General features: G+C 37.7%; 3 protein-coding genes across 6 annotated transcripts; 2 read left to right on the forward strand and 1 right to left on the reverse strand.

The window, feature by feature from the left end:
- Nucleotides 1–602: 602 nt before the first annotated feature.
- Nucleotides 603–4388, forward strand: LOC105043966 (6-phosphogluconate dehydrogenase, decarboxylating 1). The gene is made up of 2 exons (XM_010921723.4): nucleotides 603–787; nucleotides 2589–4388. The coding sequence occupies exon 2, from the start codon at nucleotides 2596–2598 to the stop codon at nucleotides 4060–4062; it is 1467 nt and encodes a 488-aa protein (XP_010920025.1). The 5' UTR covers nucleotides 603–787; nucleotides 2589–2595; the 3' UTR covers nucleotides 4063–4388.
- A 1400-nt stretch (nucleotides 4389–5788) lies between these two features.
- LOC105043964 (pentatricopeptide repeat-containing protein At1g31920) lies at nucleotides 5789–8264 on the forward strand. The gene has a single exon (XM_010921720.3). The coding sequence runs from the start codon at nucleotides 6355–6357 to the stop codon at nucleotides 8128–8130; it is 1776 nt and encodes a 591-aa protein (XP_010920022.2). The 5' UTR covers nucleotides 5789–6354; the 3' UTR covers nucleotides 8131–8264.
- Nucleotides 8265–8472: 208 nt separating this feature from the next.
- LOC105043965 (phosphomevalonate kinase, peroxisomal) lies at nucleotides 8473–19700 on the reverse strand. 4 transcript variants are annotated; one of them, XM_010921722.4, is made up of 12 exons: nucleotides 19397–19699; nucleotides 18925–19050; nucleotides 18670–18722; nucleotides 18416–18566; nucleotides 17215–17312; nucleotides 15115–15227; nucleotides 14922–14974; nucleotides 14236–14634; nucleotides 13111–13212; nucleotides 12588–12815; nucleotides 10224–10346; nucleotides 8473–8891 (listed from the first exon to the last, which is right to left on the reverse strand). In XM_010921722.4, exons 3-12 carry the CDS (start codon nucleotides 18675–18677, stop codon nucleotides 8625–8627), a joined length of 1542 nt encoding a protein of 513 aa, XP_010920024.2. In that variant the 5' UTR covers nucleotides 18678–18722; nucleotides 18925–19050; nucleotides 19397–19699; the 3' UTR covers nucleotides 8473–8624. The 4 variants fall into 4 exon arrangements, with proteins under 4 accessions (XP_010920024.2, XP_073111611.1, XP_010920023.2 ...); XM_073255510.1 differs by lacking the exon at nucleotides 18925–19050 and having other exon boundaries at nucleotides 15115–15223; nucleotides 17211–17312; nucleotides 19397–19700; XM_010921721.4 differs by lacking the exon at nucleotides 18925–19050.
- Nucleotides 19701–22018: the final 2318 nt, after the last annotated feature.

Genomic DNA, 22018 nt, shown 5'->3' on the forward strand with positions numbered 1-22018 from the left:
TCTCGATGTTCACATGGGTTAAACCGTTCAGGTTCCAAATTTGGACGAACAAGCCACTTCCAATAGCATATCCGAATACCAGGCAAATGCAATACTTCTATGAGAGAAAAAAAAAAAAAAAAGAGACGATACTATAATTATTAATATATAAATTAGTCAAGAAATAAATTTTCAAATTTTTAGTTATTAAGCAGAGAAATATAGCTATCAAGATTTGCACATTTATATGCTATCATTGTACTGTCAAGAGAATTAGTTACTAAAAGTATAAATCTTAATCTACAAGTAGATTGATGCAGTTCATATAAAACATCAATTTCCTCCCCTTGCATGGCTTGCCAACACAACCATGCAGTTTTTTTTTTTTTTCTTTTTCCTCCCTTGGGAGCTGGGATGAGCCATGTTATCGTGCAAGGTTGAGATAATCCCTCGGCAAAATGAATGCGGTTTAGGTCCAGACCGGATTGGCTTCGGTCTGGACAAAGCCGGCCGAGTTACATCCCCATCTCCGCTTGGTTTGGTTAACCAAATGGGTGGCCAGACCGCCAGTCCACCTACCAAAAGCAATATTATAATCAAATATATTGGAGAAATACTAACAAAAGAATCCCTCCTGCCTTATTTGACATTTTGATTTGTCTTAAAACGAAAAATAAAAGGAGGAAAATAAGATTAGAAAAATAGGGGGCGGTCTTCAATTTCTGCGATATATATACTGGTCTGGAGGAGAGAAGGGAAAAAGAAGATCTCATACGTAGCGGGTCCTGTGCGAGAGAAAAATCTCACGGTTTGGACTCCCTTCTCTCCTGATTTAGGCTTCTTTTTCTCTTAAATTCTCTGTTTATAATTCTATGTGTATGATCACATGTTGCTTGTGGGTACAAGTTTGCAGATCTATAATTTTTGCTTTTTGTTTGGATTCATGAGTTTAATTCGTTTTAATTGACCAGTTTCGGTGAAAAGTTACAATTTTTTGCTATTTGAGATGAGGATTTCGCTGACGATCCAATTTATTTGTCTTCCATTTGATAAGTTCCGATCTACACGTGTTTGTAGGATTTTTTTTAAAAGAAATTCGGCAAGGTTGTGCTGTTTGTTTGAGATTGGGTGCTGGGTTTTTGCTTCAAATCGTGTTTTGCTTCATAGTGTTTTTCAAGGCTTTGTTTCGTCGTATAGAGAGATCTGTCTCTTATGTGTTTGGCACTTGTTAACTGGTTTCTTAGAAGGGCTTTCCTCTCTATTGATGCTGGTTTATTTCTGCTTTTTATTTCCTTTGTATGATTAGGTGTCGCATGTGGATTCTTGCTTGTGTTCCTTTTAAATCATGAATTTAATGCTTTTCTCATAGTGGATTGTGGTGTAAAAGAAGGAATAAATTTGCTATGAGAAAGTGAGAAGGTTGTCTAGGATGACATAATATTTCGTTCTAGATAATAAGAAAGGATATCCTTTGGTACTCTATCCTGGTTATAAAGGGATCCTTCACATATATCCTTTGACCAAGGATTCTGATTTCTCTTATTTGTAGATCGCTCTTATCAAATAAGTTACTTGTAGGAAGAACTTTCTTTTTTCCTTGCATGGAAATCTTTTTCGCATCAGAATCTTGATTGTTAGGACATTTTTAAGCAAAGTATATTTTGATAAAAGAAAGTACTTTTTTGAGAAAAGAACTGGACAGGTTCAGATAGCTGTCTAGGACTTGGATAAACTGTTGTCTGGATAAGAAAGGCTCTAAATTCGTAATGCTTGTGGATTTATTCAACAAGTCATAAGAGATGTCTTGTTTATATGGGTTTATATGCTAGAATCTGTTTAAAGAGACGCCGAGATCTCACTTTTGGGGAACCATCCTTTGAAACATTTTCCTTCCTATAGAAAGATGTACCAGAAGTCTTTTTGGCATTCTAAATTGAAATTCATCAAAATGGAATCATATTTACAACTCATTATTTTTACTGGAATTTTCTGCCTATATTCAAATAATACTGTTCTATTCTTTCTTCTTTCCTTTTTTTTCTTTTTTGTCTAATAATCCTTTAATCATAAATCAATTCTTAGTTTTCTTGGACAACTGCCTGGATCTTGAGGTCCTGCCAGTTGTTTTAGAACCTCCAGCCTAGATTGGAAGTTTTCTTTTTTCGGTCTATGGTGTTGAGTTTTGGTAGAACTTGGGCTTTTCTTTCCATTTCTTTATATCACCTGACATTCTGATTGTATTAGGCTGTTTATCTGGGTTTTATTTTTTTTAAGATGTTTATCTGGTAAAATCGTGATTGATCGTATTAGTTTTCTTGTGCAGATATGCAGAAAACCATTTGCCAGTTAGTTTCATTCTTTTTTGGGTTGTAATTCTTGGTTTAGATTTGCTGTAAAATCCCCATTTATGTCATTATAGTAGTACTAGAAGTGTCCTTAGTTCTGTGAGTTTTCATTTTTTATAATATTGTCAATCTTATCCTAGAATCCTGTCGTTCATATGTATGTATGTGACTTTGTTTTCTGATTCATATTGATTAATGTTTTCTGATTCATATTGATTAATTACATTATTGGAACTCCCTGTCCTGATAATCCACTTACATCAGGTGAAAGATGGGTCTCACAAGAATTGGACTTGCTGGTCTGGCTGTCATGGGGCAAAACCTAGCCCTAAACATAGCCGAGAAAGGGTTCCCCATTTCGGTGTACAACCGTACCACTTCTAAGGTAGATGAGACTGTAGAACGTGCCAAAGTTGAAGGAAATCTCCCTGTTTATGGCTTCCATGATCCTGCGTCATTTGTCCATTCAATCCAAAAGCCTCGTGTCATCATCATACTTGTGAAAGCTGGTGCACCTGTTGACCAGACCATAGCGACACTGTCAGCTCACATGGAGGAGGGTGACTGTATAATTGATGGTGGCAATGAGTGGTACGAGAACACAGAGAGGCGAGAGAAAGCTGTGGCTGAACTTGGTCTTCTGTATCTTGGGATGGGAGTTTCTGGCGGAGAGGATGGTGCAAGGAATGGACCTTCTTTGATGCCTGGAGGGTCGTATGAGGCCTACAAAAACATAGAAGACATCCTGCTCAAAGTGGCAGCCCAGGTCCCAGATAGTGGCCCCTGTGTTACATATGTCGGGAAAGGTGGTTCAGGCAATTTTGTGAAGATGGTCCATAATGGAATCGAGTATGGTGACATGCAGCTGATTGCTGAAGCTTATGATGTATTGAAATCTGTAGGTAAGCTTTCAAATGATGAGTTGCAGGAGGTGTTCTCCGAATGGAATAAGGGAGAACTTCTTAGCTTTTTAATTGAGATCACATCTGACATTTTTGGAATCAAGGATGATAAGGGTGAAGGTTATCTGGTAGACAAGGTCTTAGACAAGACTGGGATGAAGGGTACTGGTAAATGGACTGTTCAACAAGCAGCGGAGTTATCAGTTGCTGCTCCAACAATTGCAGCATCTTTGGATTCAAGGTTCCTTAGTGGATTGAAGGAGGAAAGGGTTGAAGCTGCCAAAGTTTTTAAATCAGGTGGCTTTGGCGATATCTTGAGCAGTCAGCCTGTAGATAAGGCCAAATTGATTGAAGATGTGAGGCAAGCTCTTTATGCTTCAAAGATCTGCAGCTATGCACAAGGAATGAACTTGATAAGAGCTAAGAGCATGGAGAAAGGATGGGATCTCAAGTTGGGTGAGCTTGCAAGGATATGGAAAGGCGGTTGCATCATACGTGCAATCTTCTTGGATCGGATCAAGAAGGCTTACGATCGGAACCCTGAACTACCGAGCCTTCTTGTGGACCCAGAGTTTGCAAAGGAGATATTAGATCGTCAGTCAGCTTGGCGCCGAGTCATCTGCCTTGCTATCAATGCAGGCATAAGCACTCCAGGTATGTCTGCAAGTCTGGCTTATTTTGACACCTACAGGAGGGAAAGGGTGCCTGCGAATTTGGTCCAGGCTCAGAGGGACTACTTTGGAGCGCATACTTATGAGAGGATCGACATGCCTGGATCCTTTCACACTGAGTGGTTCAAGATAGCAAAACAGTCGAAGATCCGAGGTCATCTTTGATGAGTTCTTTTACTGAGACATTAGGGATATTCGTGTTATTATGTGACTTTGGATGAGAAAAAGGTGCATACCTGCTTTTTAACAAAATAATGTCCCAATTAGGACTAGGAAAACAGTTAAACTGTTTAAATTTGTGATACTGCAGTTTTCATGGCTTTTTATTTATCTGTGGCATTGAGATTCTGTATGATGTGACTGAGGTTTCACATTCTAAATTCTCCCATATCTTGGCGAGGAAGCCAGAACTTCCAGATAATATGTGGGATTTTAGCAGTTCCATCTGTATTTTAAATTTAAATGCTTGTCTATCAAATAAATTTTGCTCATTTGTGGTGTATGTTCTCTAATCATGTAGAACTCGGTACCAGTTTACGGTCTCTGCAAGCTTTATGCCACACAATAGCAGGAGTTTTGTCTACTGTATTAGGTTTATAGCTTATTTTATTTTCTTCATCTGAACTTAATATCTGGAAACATTTTTACTTCCAGAATGATTGGTTCCTTGCGTTTGGCTTTTCTTCTCCTCTGCTGTCGGGACAATTGAAAGTCTTCTATTTTTTTATCTTTATAGGAATTTGTCAGCATTACTTCCCACATTCACCCACTCAACTTCATATGCAATTTTAAGTGTGAAATATCTTATCAGCATTAACCTTATAGATGCATATTGTTCCAATCAAGAGGTTTAATAACTCAAGCTCGATGAAGCGTGGGCGTATTCAAACTTGGTGTGCAATTAATTTCAAGCCTGACTGGTATCAGCATTCTCCCATATGAACGAGCTTGTGCGAAATCCTGATTTTGAGCTGAGCCAGGTTTGGATCTATTAGTATTCATTTTTCCACAAAACAATGTCATAGATTTGATCAAGACTTGTTAAAGGTACAGTCATTCCATCATGATGGGCATCTACAAACATAGGTGATTCTCACATCAAAAGGTACCCTTGAAATCCAATCTTCTCACCACATTGTTGGAATTGACACAAGTCCTAAATTAGAGTGGATTAGCATCAAGATGCTATTGCATGGTATTCTTCTTCTACAACTGAGCAGACCAGACCATTCACTCAGTGTAGCAACATCATGTTGTTTCCCCCTGTTGAATCTGCCAAATGTGAATGTTATGGCATGGATGCAAGCTAAAACATCATTTGCATGAAAGCTAGCAACCCATTGTTATTTCATACTCTGAATTAAAATGTGGCGACTGAGTCTGCTGTAACTTGAGTTCGATTGAAATCTTTTCCGGATTTAAAAATCTGATTGGCACAACCTCTTCCCAAACATTTAGATCTAGATATGTAGTTATGAGGTGTATCATAATGAACCCTAACACGAGTTGACTTGTAGTTGTAATTACTCGAGAAGGAAATACGTTTAACCAAGTTTAACTGGGAAATTAATTTGTACCTAAAGTACTCTAGATTATCTATTACAAAGGCTTCTATCCAGGTTTACAAATCTCTTTCTTTTATTAAGAATGCTGATGTTTAGAGTGGAGTTTCCTGTCCATATCTTATCCAGGAGAACGATGTAGTCAAAAATATACATGAGAATTTTCTCACTAAAAAAATACTGGGACCCACCTTCTTCTGGGAAATCCCAGCCATCCATCGTAGAACATGCACTGCAGATGCCAAACACTAGTTTGGCTTGAACTCTATCGGTCGCACAGTTAAGGGCCTCAAACGTCCGATAGGACCAAAGGTCTTCTTGCCCATTAGACATTGGTCCATGTAAGCATTCATGGGGCCTGGTCTATCTTCTTTTCTGAACCTTATCTATGGATTGCAAGTAGCCTTGGTCCCCTTATTGCTCATTTTCTGTGGCTGGTGTTTCTCGATACAACTCATGGATGAGCTTTAAATAGCCAGAATTCTCAAAACAATGGGGACTGGTCTTCTCGAGATTCTAATAGGAGAACGAGAGTCTCCTAAGTAATTGCAGGTTCCTCCAATACGAGCACAGGTTTTTCTCCAAAAGCTTCTCTCTTCATACTGACTCAGTACCACTCGCTAGAAGTGATGAAGTCTAGTTCCCGGTCCCATTCATCGAGGGCCACAAAGATTTGCAAGTCGTTCAGGTTGTATGTAATTTGTTAGAATTTAGCCCAAATTCAGATTATGAGTGCTTCATCCAGAAGTTATTTAATTCATCATCCCGCTCATACCAGTTTCAACTGTTTGGAGCCCATGAAAGCTATTTTCTAACCATTCCACAGGGCTTTGTAAGTTAACTATTGGTTTAATTATGATGCTGTCTCTGTTCCTCTGCCCACCAAGGTAATTACATGATGGCAGGAGGTTTAGCCCTTCACCAGATCCAAAAGTTCACAGCACCACCAAATAACACCCCACAAGTCGCAGAAAATAGACCAAGAGAGCAAGCTTCATTTCCCCCCTCACCACACCAAGTCAAAACCATAGAAGAATTCAGGAAAGTCCATGCCCAATACATTAAGCTTGGACTGGACCGAGTTCCCCGTCATGCTGGAGATCTCCTTTCTGCCTGTGCTCTCTCTGACTGGGGCAGCATGGACTATGCCCACTCGATCTTCCTCACTCTTGATGACCCAGGGACATTCGACTTCAACACCATGATCAGAGCTCATGTTAAGGACAATGACCCAGAGGCAGCACTCCTTTTGTTCAAGGAGATGCAAGAAAGAAGTGTCAGGCCTGACAGCTTCACCTTCCCTTTTGCGCTCAAGGCTTGTGCTCAGCTCTCAGCCATTGAAGAAGGGATGCAAATCCATGGGCATGTGACCAAGCTTGGATTTGAATGTGATGTCTTTGTCCAGAATAGCCTGATCAACGTGTATGGCAAGTGTGGGGAGATCAAGCTCTGTTGCAGAGTGTTTGGGCAAATGGGCTCTGATAGGACTGTGGCTTCTTGGAGTGCTATTCTTGCAGCTCACACCAGAATGGGCTTATGGAATGAGTGCCTGAAGCTCTTTGCGATGATGATGACAGAAGGTCTGAAGGCCGACGAGAGCTCCATGGTCAGTGCTCTCTCCTCGTGCGCACATTTGGGCACATATGATCTTGGTAGAAGCATCCATTGTTCTTTGCTCAGAAATATTACTGGACTCAATTTAATAGTTCAAACTTCATTGATCGATACGTACCTCAAATGTGGGTCCCTGGAGAAGGGGATGGCAATCTTTGATAGGATGCCTGAGAAGAACAAATGGACATACAGTGCTGTGATCTCGGGGCTGGCGATGCATGGGGATGGTGAGAAGGCTCTGCAGGTCTTCTCGAACATGCTCAAGGAAGGCATAGAACCAGATGAAGTCATCTATGTCGGAGTCCTGAGTGCTTGCAGCCATGCTGGACTGCTTGAAGATGGGCTTCAGTGCTTTGATCGAATGAAGCTTGAACATCGGATTGTGCCTAATGTGCAGCATTATGGTTGCATGGTGGACCTCATGAGCCGTGCCGGCGAGCTGAACGAGGCCTATGAGCTGATCAGGAGCATGCCAATGGGGCCGACCGACGTGGCTTGGCGCTGCCTGCTGAATGCCTGCAAAGTTCATGGAAACCTCGAACTTGCAGAATGTGCCAGTAAAAATTTAATGCAGCTAGATGCTCATAATGCAGGAGATCACATAATTTTATCAAACATGTACGCTAAAGCACAGAGATGGGATGATGCAGCAAGGATCAGAGTAGAAATGGTGGATAGGGGAGTGTTGCAGGTTCCAGGATACAGCAGGGTGGAGGTGAAGGGTAGGATGCATACCTTTGTTTCACATGACAAGTCACACCCCCAGAGTGATGAAGTTTATGAGATGCTCTATCAGATGGAATGGCAGCTTAGATTTGAGGGCTACACCCCTGACACATCCCAAGTGCACAGCCAGAAACTAGCAATTGCCTTCGCCCTTGTAAATACAAGCTACTGGACTCCGATACGGATAGTTACAAACCTGAGAATGAGTAAAGAATGCCATACTTACACTGCACTGATTGCAAAGATATTTGAGCGGGAGATAATCGTCAGGGATCACAACAGGTTCCACTGCTTCAGGCAAGGGGCCTGCTCTTGCGGAGGTTACTGGTGACTGGTGAACATCTCCATTTCCATCTGAAGCAATTGCCTTACCATCACAGATCTTTCAAGCTGAAGCAATTTCCTTATCAAATGTGATTAATGAAACAAAAAAAGGAATTTCCAAGCATCAAGACATCAAATCTACTCGTACATTTAACATTGTTTCTCAAAGCCTGCAATTTGTTTATCATGCTGTAGTTCTATTTAATCTTTTGCCTCCTCGTAGGTAATATTCTATGTGAAAAGTAATTGAAAATGTTAAGGCAGTTTAACAGAATTAATAATGGAATCTGTTTATGCTTGCTTAGCAACACATAAATCGGTAGTCAAAGAACTGGAACACAGTAGAGCATGTTCTTTGCTCTTATGAGCTGGTTCTTATTCTTCCAAAGTGTACATTGTATAACAATACATTCTGCATCTGAATCATTTTTGCCAATCACTGCCAAAAGAACATTAAGAGAGAATCGACTGTGAATCCCAATAAATGGTACAATCTCGAACCTAATTTATTTGAATTGAAGAAATGGCAGATGACACTCCTTTGGCTCTTGGGTCACCACTTTCCAGTGATACACCATGAGGATCTTCTCTAACAAGCAGGGGCAAAACACCAACTGAGCTCCAATATTTGATTACAGTGTTGCTGGCTTCTCCCAATATAATAGCAAAGATTGCATCATAACCACCTGCTCCAGGGACTCCTGCTAATAGAACTCCTTCCATATTCATAGTGACATCCAAAAGCTGAGTTTGCGATTCTGGCTCTATCTGCAAAGTCAGCAGGGAAAAAGATCAACAAGCTAAGTTCAATATGCAAGGCAAGTCGAAAAATCAAATGACAACTGCATTATACACTCAGATTTTAAGACCATCATGTGTGATATATCCCATTTTAACATTCTTTTAAAAACAAGTGCAGCATGCATGTCACATATACCAATTCAGTCAAACAGGTCTAGAATTTTACATATCTTAAAAAAATATCTAATGGTTTCTTGCACCAAGAAGTTGATTCAATTTGTTCCCATGCTAAACGAGAAGGTTAAGGCAGGGATCACATGGAGGCAATGACTAAAGATTCCACCCAACAACAAAATTTACTGTATCAGTAACCTCTCGAGTTATGGGACAAGCAAGAAACCAACTACATGAGAGATGTCATATTCTGATAACTCAGTCAGACACCACATATAATCGTATCGTTAATTTGAGTAAATATTGGAGGCATCACACCCCTCCACAAATAGTAACAAATAGGAAACAGAAGCAACATTGACGTCATGATGTAAAGCACTTAGCACATAAATAGAGTTCAAATATGTAAGTGCATCATTAGAAGCTAGGATAGCACCAGCATCTTACAATCTAATTGCCATATAGATTCTACCAAGCTGTGACACATTTCCTGAAACTGGCATTTTCCATAAATCCATAACAAAATTCTTCCAGGAATCACAAGACTGCCTCCCAAGAGCCAGATAAGACGACCCAAGTTACAGCTGATGGTTCTAACTGCATCTAATGAAGCTGAGCTTGGAATGTGCCAGAGCAGGGAATTGCTGACCTCAAAAGGCACGTACTAAGCATTAAAATATAGTAAAAGTTATGAAGATTCAAATACCAATATTTGCAACTAAATTTTCCCATGTACAATTGAATATCGATTGATTTTGTTTGTCCCACAGACAGCGAGGACAAGTTCTCTAGCAGATCTAAAAATGTTGACCAGTGTGTCACTGGATAAAAATGGTGGTGAACCAAAGAAATCTCGAGAGCTAACTTGGATGGCTATTGGTTGAGGACAAAGTTATACTGAGACATCTTACATATTTTCATAACCCGAGGACATTTAGGGATTCCTTCTTCCATTAAATCAGTGCTTAAGTAGACTTCTCATTGAAAATAACTGATTGAAATCATCATGAGTCTATAAGAATTTACAGCTTCAAAAAGTAAAAAATGTAAGAGGTACTAGTAATTATTCTGCAATACATAATTCACCAGAGGAAAAATCAACAGGAAATTGTGAAGGGGCACACTGAATCGCAATTAAAAATGGAGTACTTTAAGTCTTCACTGCAAAAATAAAACAAAACTTACCGGTACACCGGCAGCCTTGCCCATCTGTTGCATATGAAACCTGATGTCAAGGAAAGCATCTCTTGCTCCTAACAGGGACTTCACAATAGATTCTTGATGCTGATCAGCAACTCGCTCCATCCACTATAAAAAATTCAGTCCATGCTTTTAGCATAGTATGACCTTAAAAGTAAATAATTCCAGCTATAATTGGGGGCGGCTATGGGTCCAGTCAGGTACTGGTTGAGTTCAATTGCAGTTGGGTCAAAAAAAACCCTCAATTCATACCTGGCCCCCTAACAATCAGGTTCAGAAAAACACATATCCATCCCATTTATTTTATGTGGACCCATATTCAACCTATAAACCTATGATAGCTCTTCATTTGTCATTTATATACGAAAGCGAACCATCTAAGGTTGTTGATATAGGACAACATGGGGTTAAAACAGTTTAAAGCTAATTCCTCCAATACGTATCTCATTTAATACCCTGCAGAAAATCAATCTGCAGAGCAACCAATCCAGTGAATAAGAAGTTAACAGCAGAGAAAAGAGAAAATAGTAAAAAGTAGGGAAGAAAAAAGTGAAAGTAATAAGAGAAGAAGATGAAGAACAAAGAAATGGAAAAGAGAACAGGGATAGAAGACAGAGATAAGAAAGAGAACCCTTCTATTCATTCAATACAAATCAAGTGCGATGCTTTTTCATTCAACCCTAGTAGACTATTTTATAGACTTTATATTATTTGTTTTCAAAGCAATCTAGGACCCTTGATAGGCAGGTAACTAATCCCCAAAATATTTTCTAAAAAAAATTCGGAATAGCACATGTTCCTATATAGAAAGACATTTAAAACAATCAAAATCAAATCTTGATAAATTCATGACTTGTCCAACCCAATATATTACCTAATAACAGACTCTTTTATACCAATTGCCTAAATAAAGTTCCTCAAAATTTAAAAAAAAAAAAACAACACTTTTTTATTTGCCATTAGTTGCGCATCCAAATAAAGCAAGAGAGAGAAAACGAAATTAAAATAGGGAGGAAAACATGATAAATCTTGAACATATTTTGCAATTCATTATTCTCTTCAGTATTTTTTCTCATAAACATTAATTACATGTTTTCATTAAAAACCTATTAATAGCATAGTTTTCTTAATCACTGAAACCAAGCCTGGACTAGCCTATGGTCTATCAAACTAGATGTGAAGCGTATATCCAACCCATGGTGACTCATTAGGTTTGGGGGTCAAATGCAAATACAACCAATTCATAATCAGGTTTGTCTTGGCTATCCCAAAACTCTACTACCTAATTATGAAAAAACCCTCACCCAAACTCATTATTTTCAGAAAAGTTGGGGGTCCAGATCAAGAAATTGCAACCCTTATGATGATGCAAGATGTCTATTTCCTTTATTTTTTCTAAAGCAGGTTCAAATTTTCTAAGCCTTCTCACTTATACTATGACCCTGATTCTGATCTGTAAAATCTTAAACAACAAAAAATTATATTTATTTATATGCCATAGTGCTAATTTCCTTTCCATTTCATTTATTTATTTCTTTCGACTTAATATAAGACTGGGTATCCAAACCGAGACAAAACCTAAGATGTCAAGTAACCCAAAAATAAGATACGGCGATAAAGAGGGAAGAACTTCACTTTGGTTTAAGAAACTACATGCCATATCAATATTAAACCGAGATGACCATGTGAAATAAAATATTTTTGCCTTTCACACAATAATTTGAAGAGCTAGATATTCCAGCAAAATAAGAATAATCAGTAACTAAGGTTCAAAGAGCTGCCCCCAAATAGTTGGGACAATACTTTACAATAATGGTTACTTCTGGCAATAATTCGAACCAACAAAATTTGTTTCTTGCAGATTTGATGATCAAATCCTCTTAATCATTTTGCGATTTTAATTTGCAACTGCCTAAGTGATCATTTAATAGCATAGCTGCATAGGTAATGAAACTAGTAAGGAATAATTAAATCCTTATGAAAATCATTAGTTCTGGTGTAACTTGTAACCTATGCTTTTTGCTGAAATATTAAATTTCACCGCAATGAAAAGTCGCATATGCCTTCCTCAAAAGGAAAATGTATTTTGTCCTATCATTAAAATTCTTATATTTGTTGTTTATGATATCTCAAATTTTCAAAGAAGAATCTAAATACAATATATTTATATTTTGGTTAATTCAAATTATCCCTTAAAAGATAATAATTTAGTGGGTACAAATAAGTGTGCTTGAGATTGGACAAAAATATGGAAAGCTAAACAGTAAAAGACAAAATATTAAATTTAGAAAGGTTTACTCAAATTTGAAAGCAATACCAGGTAAAATGAATGCATAAGAAAAAAGTTACCCTCTCATGTCCACAGACACTGCAAACAGCTAAAGTATGTCTGTAAGTCTCCCAGTGATCCTCTGCTAATTTGTTTAAATTTTTTAGTTGTGCCTCAAGTACTGAATTAGCATATGCTAACTTTTTCCATGTTTCTAGGGATTTCTGTAGATCAGACTTCTGCCACTGCTTCACAGCGCCTACCATTGATGGAGTAGATGAACCTCCAGTACCAGGTTCTCCCAGTAGCTGCAAAAAGCACAATACTACTATTTGAAATCTGAACTCTTACCCCTGCTATAAAGAGATGTGCATGTGATGTGAAACTATCAATTTTTTTCATATTATAAGCAAACAACCAATGGTTTCAGAACAGAAAGAAGCATGAATAATGTAGGCTCCTGCAACTTCCAACAAAATTAGAAATAGAAATGGTCACGCTCCTCCAAAAATTTAGCTCCCAGATACGAAAAAGAGCTTTCATCATTTATGAAATTGCAGAGTTTAGTCACTAGGTAGGTATTCAGGAAGTTGATGAACTTACAAGGGTCATAAGCGGAGGCAAAGAAAACTGAAAATTCTCATGATCCCACTTCTCTTTAAGAATATCGGTGACTACTTCTTGCAAACTCTTTCCTCCCATAACCTGTAGTTTCACAACGACGAATGTAAGTTCTTTATCTTTCTTATGACCAAAATGAACCTTATTTAGACAAAATAAATCGGTTTGCCATCGATGTAAGCGCTAACAAAATCTTTATGTCGCCTAAAACCTAAAATAAGTAGGTTTTTATCCAGATCAAGCAACCAAGACATACAAGCAAATTAAAGATCTGTCATAACACAAATAAACTTTATTCATAAAACAAATCAAACAATATCTTTATCTGTACAGGATTGAATCAACTTTTTCTTATGTTACAATTACAGTAACTTTCAAGTTTGTATGTAGCTAACCCTTTGCTGACTTAACAAACAGGTTCAGATGTTTCTTCATGATTTAGCTCCCCAACACAAGCAGTGAAGTTTCTATACAGGAACTCCAATCTGCCATTAGCCATTCTGTATACTCATATATGCTGTCATACTTGAGAAAAATTGAAGCCGGTGATGCAAACAGACATAGTTGGATTACAAAGTAATCAAGGAGCACCATAGATGGCAGATCAGAATCTCTGTAGTTTTTTTTTTTTTAAAGAAAATCCTTATTTTAATGCAACTGGAACTGAGCTGTTTCGTTTGCCTATGGGAAATGGTACTCAGATGAATGATAAAGGCCGCCTGCTAGTAACAGAGGACCTAAGTTTATATCTATCTCTCAATAAACATAAAAGAATAATTTACTTCACTACTTCAATGGACTTTCTCAAAGTTTAATCAGTATGGTTCCTGAACAGCAACATGAGAAGCCTTTTCTTACACCAGAATTTCCAAGTCAGATTGGTCATCCTCAAACAATCTCCTCCTAAAAATCAGCAAAACATGAAATACTAGGTAAACCCAAAAAGAGCCAAGAACTGGTAGATGGAGTTGATTAAAACAGCAAACAGATGACTCCATGAATCAAGTAAAAAAAATAAACCCCAAGAGTTTTTATAGCTAAAATGACAATCATATCTGCTATTCACATATAAAATCAAGTGGCAGAAGAGATGCAGCGAGAGAAAACCTGAGCAGAAGAAAGAACTGCAGGAGAAAATCTGACATAGCGTTGACTACCATAGACAGCAGCACTGACATCAAAACCACTGCCAATTTTCCCTTGAGCTATACAATGAGCACTTTGAGCAATAACATGTACCAAATCAAGATCTGAATTACTTGTATTCCCTTCAGGAAGGCTTTTTACTGAACATGGGAGATTAACAACTCCAAGATAGTGAAGTAGAGCTGCAACGACTGATGTGGTCATTGCAGCTGACGAGCCAAGTCCAGTTTTTGCAACCTCAGGTTTGCATTTCTCTCCAGCAATTGTTCCATTGGAAGCTTCTGAATTAAACATAATTGAAGAAAAGGGTGGAAGTGAAGCCAGTGCATCCGGAGTCAAAGACAGTCCACGTGCTTCAATCTAAAAATAAAATTTCACACACAACTCAATTTTGGAATCATTTGAAATATATCAACTAAGAACATCATTGACAGACATTAGACTAAAATAAAGAAACAACATAAAACTTGGCATGACAGCTGGTAACAGAAACGGGAACTACATACTCCATGTATCTTAAAATTGCATTTAAAAAGAAATCAAATAAATAAACAAGTGAAAAATGGAAGTTTTTATGGTCATGTGACTAATTTATTATATTAAAGAAAATGGATAAATCAATGAAGGCAAATAGGAGACCAACATACCTGATTTCTATAAGAATAGAAGTCATTGCTACCTAAGATTGTGATATCAAGACCTACATAAACAACCCATATAAAACTTAGAATGTGAAACCAAAAGTTATGTTATGCCTAAAATGGTAACAATCAAGGCATGCACAATATAGATGAACTGAGAATATAGAAGAATCAACATAAGGAAAATCACTTGAACTACCTAGCAGAAGAAGTTTATTTAATGCATCCTTCTTGTCCTTGTCAAGGAATATCACCTTAGAAGCTGCTACAGCATATTGTACAGCCTGTTCCACAAAAGGGTTCTTCAACTCCCTGATATTTCAAGGCCATGAAAGAGTCACTAAGGTCTTCATGTTAATTTCTCTGTTGGAAAGAATGGGAAGCTCCATATTGGTTTCTACCCATGATCAAGCTACAAATTCAAGATGGTTACATTGCTAAACAATATGAACAATAGCAATTTTTACTGATAAAACTCTTAAGAAAAGAAGATTCATATTGCCTCATTATAAACCAGCATACATGCCTCTTCCATATAGGTATGGAGGCATTGATGGCAAAATAATTGATCACGGTCCCTCTCTACTTATAAGTCAGAAAACAACCATGAATGACAAGCTCCATTCCACAAACTTGAGCTAAATATGCTGCTAGAGTTATATGGAACCCCAGAAGTGTGCCACAACCTCTTCTATATAGGATCTTGATGCTCCTATCCAGTTAGGTGTGTCACAAGCTCTTCTAAACACTCCCACTAACTGTTAATACCTATCACAGCAACATGGCATTTTACTTAGATCCATATATGAATACCGGTCAACAGGGTTCTTGTATCAAATGACATTTCTAGAAGGTTGTAAATCACAATTAAGCTTCAAATCATATTTAAGGAGAGCTCGCAGATTGAAGCCATTTTATTTTGATTTTTGCAGGTTAGGCCCAACTTTTTTTTCCTTTCAGTACGACCCAGTTCTAAAATTTTTGGATGCTTTTATCCTGAACCCAGATGATACAATCTAGACAGACATCTAAGTGGATTTTAATGCACATAACCTTTTATAGTGTATGGTCTTAATTTGATAGTGAATGAACATTGTTTTATATGAAGTGCATCTTTTTAATACTGCATGCATGTAATTGTTGAGTGTGAAATGCATTCACAGGCAGGAGCATAGTGATAAGGCCAGGAGCACAAGTGCCTGAAAATCTTCAAACTAGGCCATTCCTGCAAAGAAAGAAAGAAAGAAAGAAAAAGGCCTGAATCTGAAAAACAAAAATAAAGCAGGCGATTGCTAGAAAATAGAAATTCTCGTTGACCCCATATTGGCACCTGCACTGGATCAGCATGACACAGCACATGCAATGCTGGTTAGCCTGTGCCAGTGACACATCCATGAATCAACTTGGTCTTACAAACACACAATTGTATGTTGTGGCATGAAGACCTCATCTAAATAATTACCTCTTAAGAAAAGAGTAGATGATATGAAATCACATGAAATAGCAGCTGTAAACAAAGAGACCCGACACTATAAGTATGAATCTGATAGAACTATAAAACTGAGACCCAAGGCTGTGGGATCAAGAAATGCCTGCTTGAGAATTAATGTCACTTAACCATATAAAACCCAGAGATTTGCAAGAAGATGCTAAAGTAGATGAACTTGAAAACTATGGAGAACCAGATCATATGATGTGACCCTGAGAATAACTCATCCTTATATACAGCTTATGAAAATAATAACAGTGACTCTTATAGACGATTCATTACAGTGATAAAGTGCTTCTGGGCTGGCTGCTACTTGATGGTGTTAAGCTTTGTGAAATTGATCATACAAGCAGGAACTGATCAAGATGATTCCCATTGGTTCTTTGGGATGGCAACACCCTACATTTTAGCAAACCTTTCAGAGTTCTTACATGCAACAAGATCATGTAATGCTTGAAGTGCCCCTTTTCTTAATTATCTTCATGATTTATGTAATGTCAAGAGTAATGCATGGTCAAGTGCCTAGCTCCACTTTCCTGAACAACTTCTAAGGAGAGAACATTAACATTCTGTTAATCATGAATGCAGAGGGGAATCCTGATTTATTGCAAAATACTAACAAAGAATCTTCATCCACATTATTGATCCAATCTGCAAGTTTGTTCAGCAAATTATGAATGCACACATTTTTTCATTCTCCTATGCCAACAGTTGCAAGCATGCTCATATGCACATAATGAATATAATAGATTCAAAATTACAACAAAAACAGCCATTTGCAACAAATATCTCAATTCAATGGAGACATGCCTTGAAGAGATGCACTGAAGGGTTGAGTTCTTGAGTGACAACTTGTACGTTGCCTCTCTAGAAAGCTGGGGAGACTTTACTTTCACGTCCGTCCATGCCTGTAGGATGAAATAAGCAAATTAAACATTAAAGAAATGATTTATTGGCATTGAATTCCTCTAACAATGTAAAAAAAATAAAAAATAAAAAAAACTTTGCGCTTCTACTAAAGCATCAAGCCTATCAAGAATAAGCAAATTAAACATCAAAGAAATTGCTCATTGGTGATAAATGCTCTAACAGTATGATCATTTTCAGATAGTGACTAAAGCATGAAAAATTCAAATTATACGATCCTTATAACATTTTTCATTTACCAGATTCTTTGTATTCCTTTTTTACATGAATCACTTACAAATATGGTTCACTCCTTCCTGACTGACTAACAACAGTTTGAAATAAGTATCATGTGAAGCAGTGAAAGAAGAAGCACAGTTGTAGATGGCCATAAAAACCCAATTATCTCTTCTAATGGACATTTCCAGCCTCAATGCTTAACCTTTTTTCCCAACAGTGTGAAGAAGCGAGACAAAATTGCCTACAATTTGTTTTCCAATATTAAAATTTCCCATTTAACAGCTTAATGAGGAGAACTTAATCAATCTAACAATCTACAGATCAGTTTTACAACTAATCATGCCGTGCTTTGTTATCATTCAGTGTCGTGAAATTTGAATAAACAATATCTAAATCCCTCAATCCCCAGTCAGAAGTCAATGAAAAGTTTGACAACACTTGACAGTTTTGATATCAGTCCTATGAGGATAAGGACTTGCAGACTGCTTCTTAGGATTCTTAGGAGGTCAGGAAAATGAGCGGAAGGAGAAAAGGAAATAGATAACCCATCATCTCCTCATAGTAAATAATGGAACCTTGATCTGTTGTATAACTCACAAAAGTTGAATTCTTCCTCCATCAAGAACCTAAACACGACTAAATAAAACAATAATTTTTTTCAAAAAGGCCACCGACTGGGGTTCCTTTTTTTTCCCTTTAACGAAGAAAATCTCCTAATCTCGCAGCTGAAACAAGAGTAGCAAATGCAGCAGCAATGGATTGATCTCCTTGTCATTACTGGTCAAGTTGGGATTCTTCCCACTCCTAATCAAGAAACGGCACAAAACATCCAATCTTTTTCCAATTATGAGAAGGAAAAACTCACCCAAGCCCAGCTTTCCGGCTTAACCTCCTCGAACAGTGGCTTCACTATCGCATAGAACCGGGCATTTGTGCTGAGAACAATCCCCACATTGGGCCTCTCAAGAATTAGGTACCCCCCAGTTATCAAGACCTTCCCGGGAGCCGACGCAACTCTACAAGAAGAACCACAAACCAATTCAGAGATGGAAAACAACCTATAACCCTAAAAAGAATAGATCTTGAAGAAAAAAAAAAGAAGATAAATCATAAACTTACACTTCCATCACCCTCTTCCACTGCAAAACTGATCAAGTCTGAGAGGGATTTTGCTATCAAACACCAAAAAGATGACAATAAGCTCACGCGAAATATAGAGAGCAAGAACCCAGAAGCCAAAATCCCCAGAAATTCCAAGCCGAAATCCCAAAATCAATTACATAAAGATTGGTATAAAGCTTCAGAAAAGATCCGTAAGTATATCGAAATACAGAAAGAAATGGGAAACGAAAGAAGAGATGGTGGGGATGGTACCCAGGCCGATAGGTAGGGTTTTTGGAGTTCGTGGATAGAGATGGGAGTAATTGCCTCGCCTACCACGTGAGAACTGGTCCTTGTGGGCCCGGTTCATCCTGAAGCCGGCATCCCTTGCCGACTTCACTGGAAACAAAAAAAAAAAAAAGTGAGAAAGAGTCCCGAAGGGATTCTGTTTCTCCTTCTCCCATGACCAATGAAGCAAGGAGATCAGATTGATTTCGCGCACCGGTGAGGAGGAATCCGGATTGATCACGCCAGCAAGATCCGGCCTTATCCGAGGAGGAATCCATTCCATCCCTCCACTATTTAATCCCCACACCTCTCGATAGAACCCTCACCGATTTTCATCATCCTCCTCCTTCCCCATCTCCGGCGGCCATCGCGTGATCGTGCCAAGCACAGTCACCTCCCTAAAACCCTAACCCTTCTCCTCTAAAACCTTAACGTACCTTGTTTAACCCTAACATACCTTGTTTCGGGAGATCTTGAGCCAGGTGCCGCCGCTTCCTGCCGCTGGCTGCTGTCACCGCCGCCGCCGCCGTCGCCGTCACCGGTAAACCCCTCTTCCCTCTTTTCCTTTCTTTCCGGCCCTAGGGTAGAGCCTTCTGTTCGGTGGAGTCTTCGGTCATCGTTGGCCGACCGCCGCCTCCGGCCATCGTCGCGCCACCATCCTCAGCCGGTCGGGCTGCTTCATCGCCAAAACCCCCCACCACCGGTCGATCTCATGAAACCGCAGGAGATGGTTGTGCGATCGGTTACGAGAAAAGAGGAAGAAAGGGAAGAGAGAGTGATTCAATTCCTTTGGGTGAACCTAACATTGGACTCAATCTGATTTAGTCTTGGTCAACCCGATTTGCATGGATTTGACTCAGGAATTGATCCAAATCTAGATCTAGGCTCGGGTCAGATTAAAATACTTTCAAACTCATCTTAATTTATCCTAAATTAAAAATTAATAAAATTTATTATCCATTTAGGAGGTATTTTATTGGGGGAAATGGGAGTCTCAAATCCGAATCGAAATGGGTGACTCCCATTCCAATCGTTTGGTTGGGAGGAGTCCCATTCCGATTTCGATTCCGGGATAGAATGAAAATTGATTAATCTATATAGAACTCAATCCCTACTCTTCTCTATGGATTCAATTTTTCATTCTAATTTCAATTTCAATTCAGATTTTGGTCACGAACCAAACGCTTCGAGGGATTTGACCATTCCGATTCCGATTCCAAGTCATTTCGATTCTCATTTCCATTCTGATTCTGATTACAAACCAAACACCCCCTTATATTAGAGTTTTTATTTTCGGACAAACACCGAATCTAGAGATCAGACTGCGAAGATCATAGAATTTTGGATCTGATCAACTGTAAGTTTCTTTTTATTTCTATATATATATATATAATTAAAAATTAAATTTTGTATATAAAATATTTAAAATTTATTGAAGTTTGAAATTATGTATTTATTTATAAAAAATAATTTTAAAAAATTGGATCAAGCATGATGTCATGTTTGCATGATACAAATTTTTAGAAATAAATGATTTTTTTGTATTAATATTGCATAATATCTGGAAAGAAAATTATATATGTTGATCAATGCATAAAATTTTGAATAAAATTATTTTATTGCTCTTTTAGATTATATGAAAATTGAGTTGATACTGTTATGAAAATAAGTATAATTATTTATGAAAAATTGATTGTGAAAAAATTATGAGAAAAAAAATTTTCTAGTTAGACTATGATCTGGATCTAGCCAATGGGACTGATTGTTGGTCACACGTCATAAACGCATTTCTTCTGAGACTAACCAGTTGGGGCTTATCATTGGCAGAATTTGTCTTTCTGAATCTAGCCAATCGGGGCTAATTACTGGCATACGTTGATGTATTCGCATATTTATTTTCAGGACTAATCTCTTTGCCTTGCCATCGGGCAAATCATGGCTGTGTAAATCAGAGCTAATTTTTTTCTGGTATATGCCGAAGGATCGAGTGTTTTGTATTTTAGAGACTAGTCTCTTCTGAACCTTGTTACGAGGCTGATCGTGGCCATAGTCAACAAAGACTGAGAGAAATTTTTAAATCTTACTGTTACACATGGCATGTCTTGAAAATTAAAATTATATTGATATTTGTATCTATTATTGTATATTTGAAAAAAAAATAATTATACTTGATCCCTCAGAGATATTGATAATTTATTGAGTCTGTAAAGCTCACTCCTTTTTATTTTTTTAGATCTAGAAGATACTATGGGACTTGAGGACCGAACAATAAGGAGCATAGGATTATGTATTGATAAAAAAGTAGGCTTTGCATATTCTTTAGGGCCTTGCCCTAAGGAGTGTGTGCCATCATGTGCCCGACTGGATGCTGGATTTGGGACATGATAGAGTGGTATCAGAGCTTAGGATAAAAATCATAAAAACTTAGATTAGTAAGAATGGGATAGAATTAGGATCTCGATCATTAATTGTATTTGATTTATTTATCAAATATCTGGATAAATCCGATGTGATTCGTTCTCTCCTTGTGATCTCAACTTCGATATAAAAATCATAATAATCGATGCTTTATCTTCTCGGATTTAATTTTTATAATTCAATTTTGAGATCATTTATATAATTATGATGGATCATTATTACTTAAAGCATTACTACATAATCATGATCACTGTTACAGTCATCTGATGATTTAATTAAAATCAAGGTGGGTCATTATCTTATATGGAATCAAAATTTCATTATAGTGTTTGTGCCGAATTTATCTCATGCCCTATAGTGAATCAAATTGATTTTAATAATCAATTTTGCTATAAGATTTTTACATCCAATTAATTCTAACTCAATCTTAAGTGAACCAGTATCTATCTAAATCTTAGAGTCTTGATCACTTAATTAGTGTTAATCTTACTGGTCTATATCTTAATTCTGAATGCAATTGAAAGCTTCTGATTTGGTAATCATACCAATTTTGATTAAGAAAAGATAAGATCTTTGATTATATATATATCATCAGGGCAAATTTCAGAATTGATTCAGAGGTACCAAATTATGAAGAATTCTTGGAAAGAGTCCATGCTTG

This window comes from Elaeis guineensis, chromosome 4 (assembly GCF_000442705.2).
Source record: "Elaeis guineensis isolate ETL-2024a chromosome 4, EG11, whole genome shotgun sequence".
In the NCBI taxonomy this organism is placed as follows: domain Eukaryota; kingdom Viridiplantae; phylum Streptophyta; class Magnoliopsida; order Arecales; family Arecaceae; genus Elaeis; species Elaeis guineensis.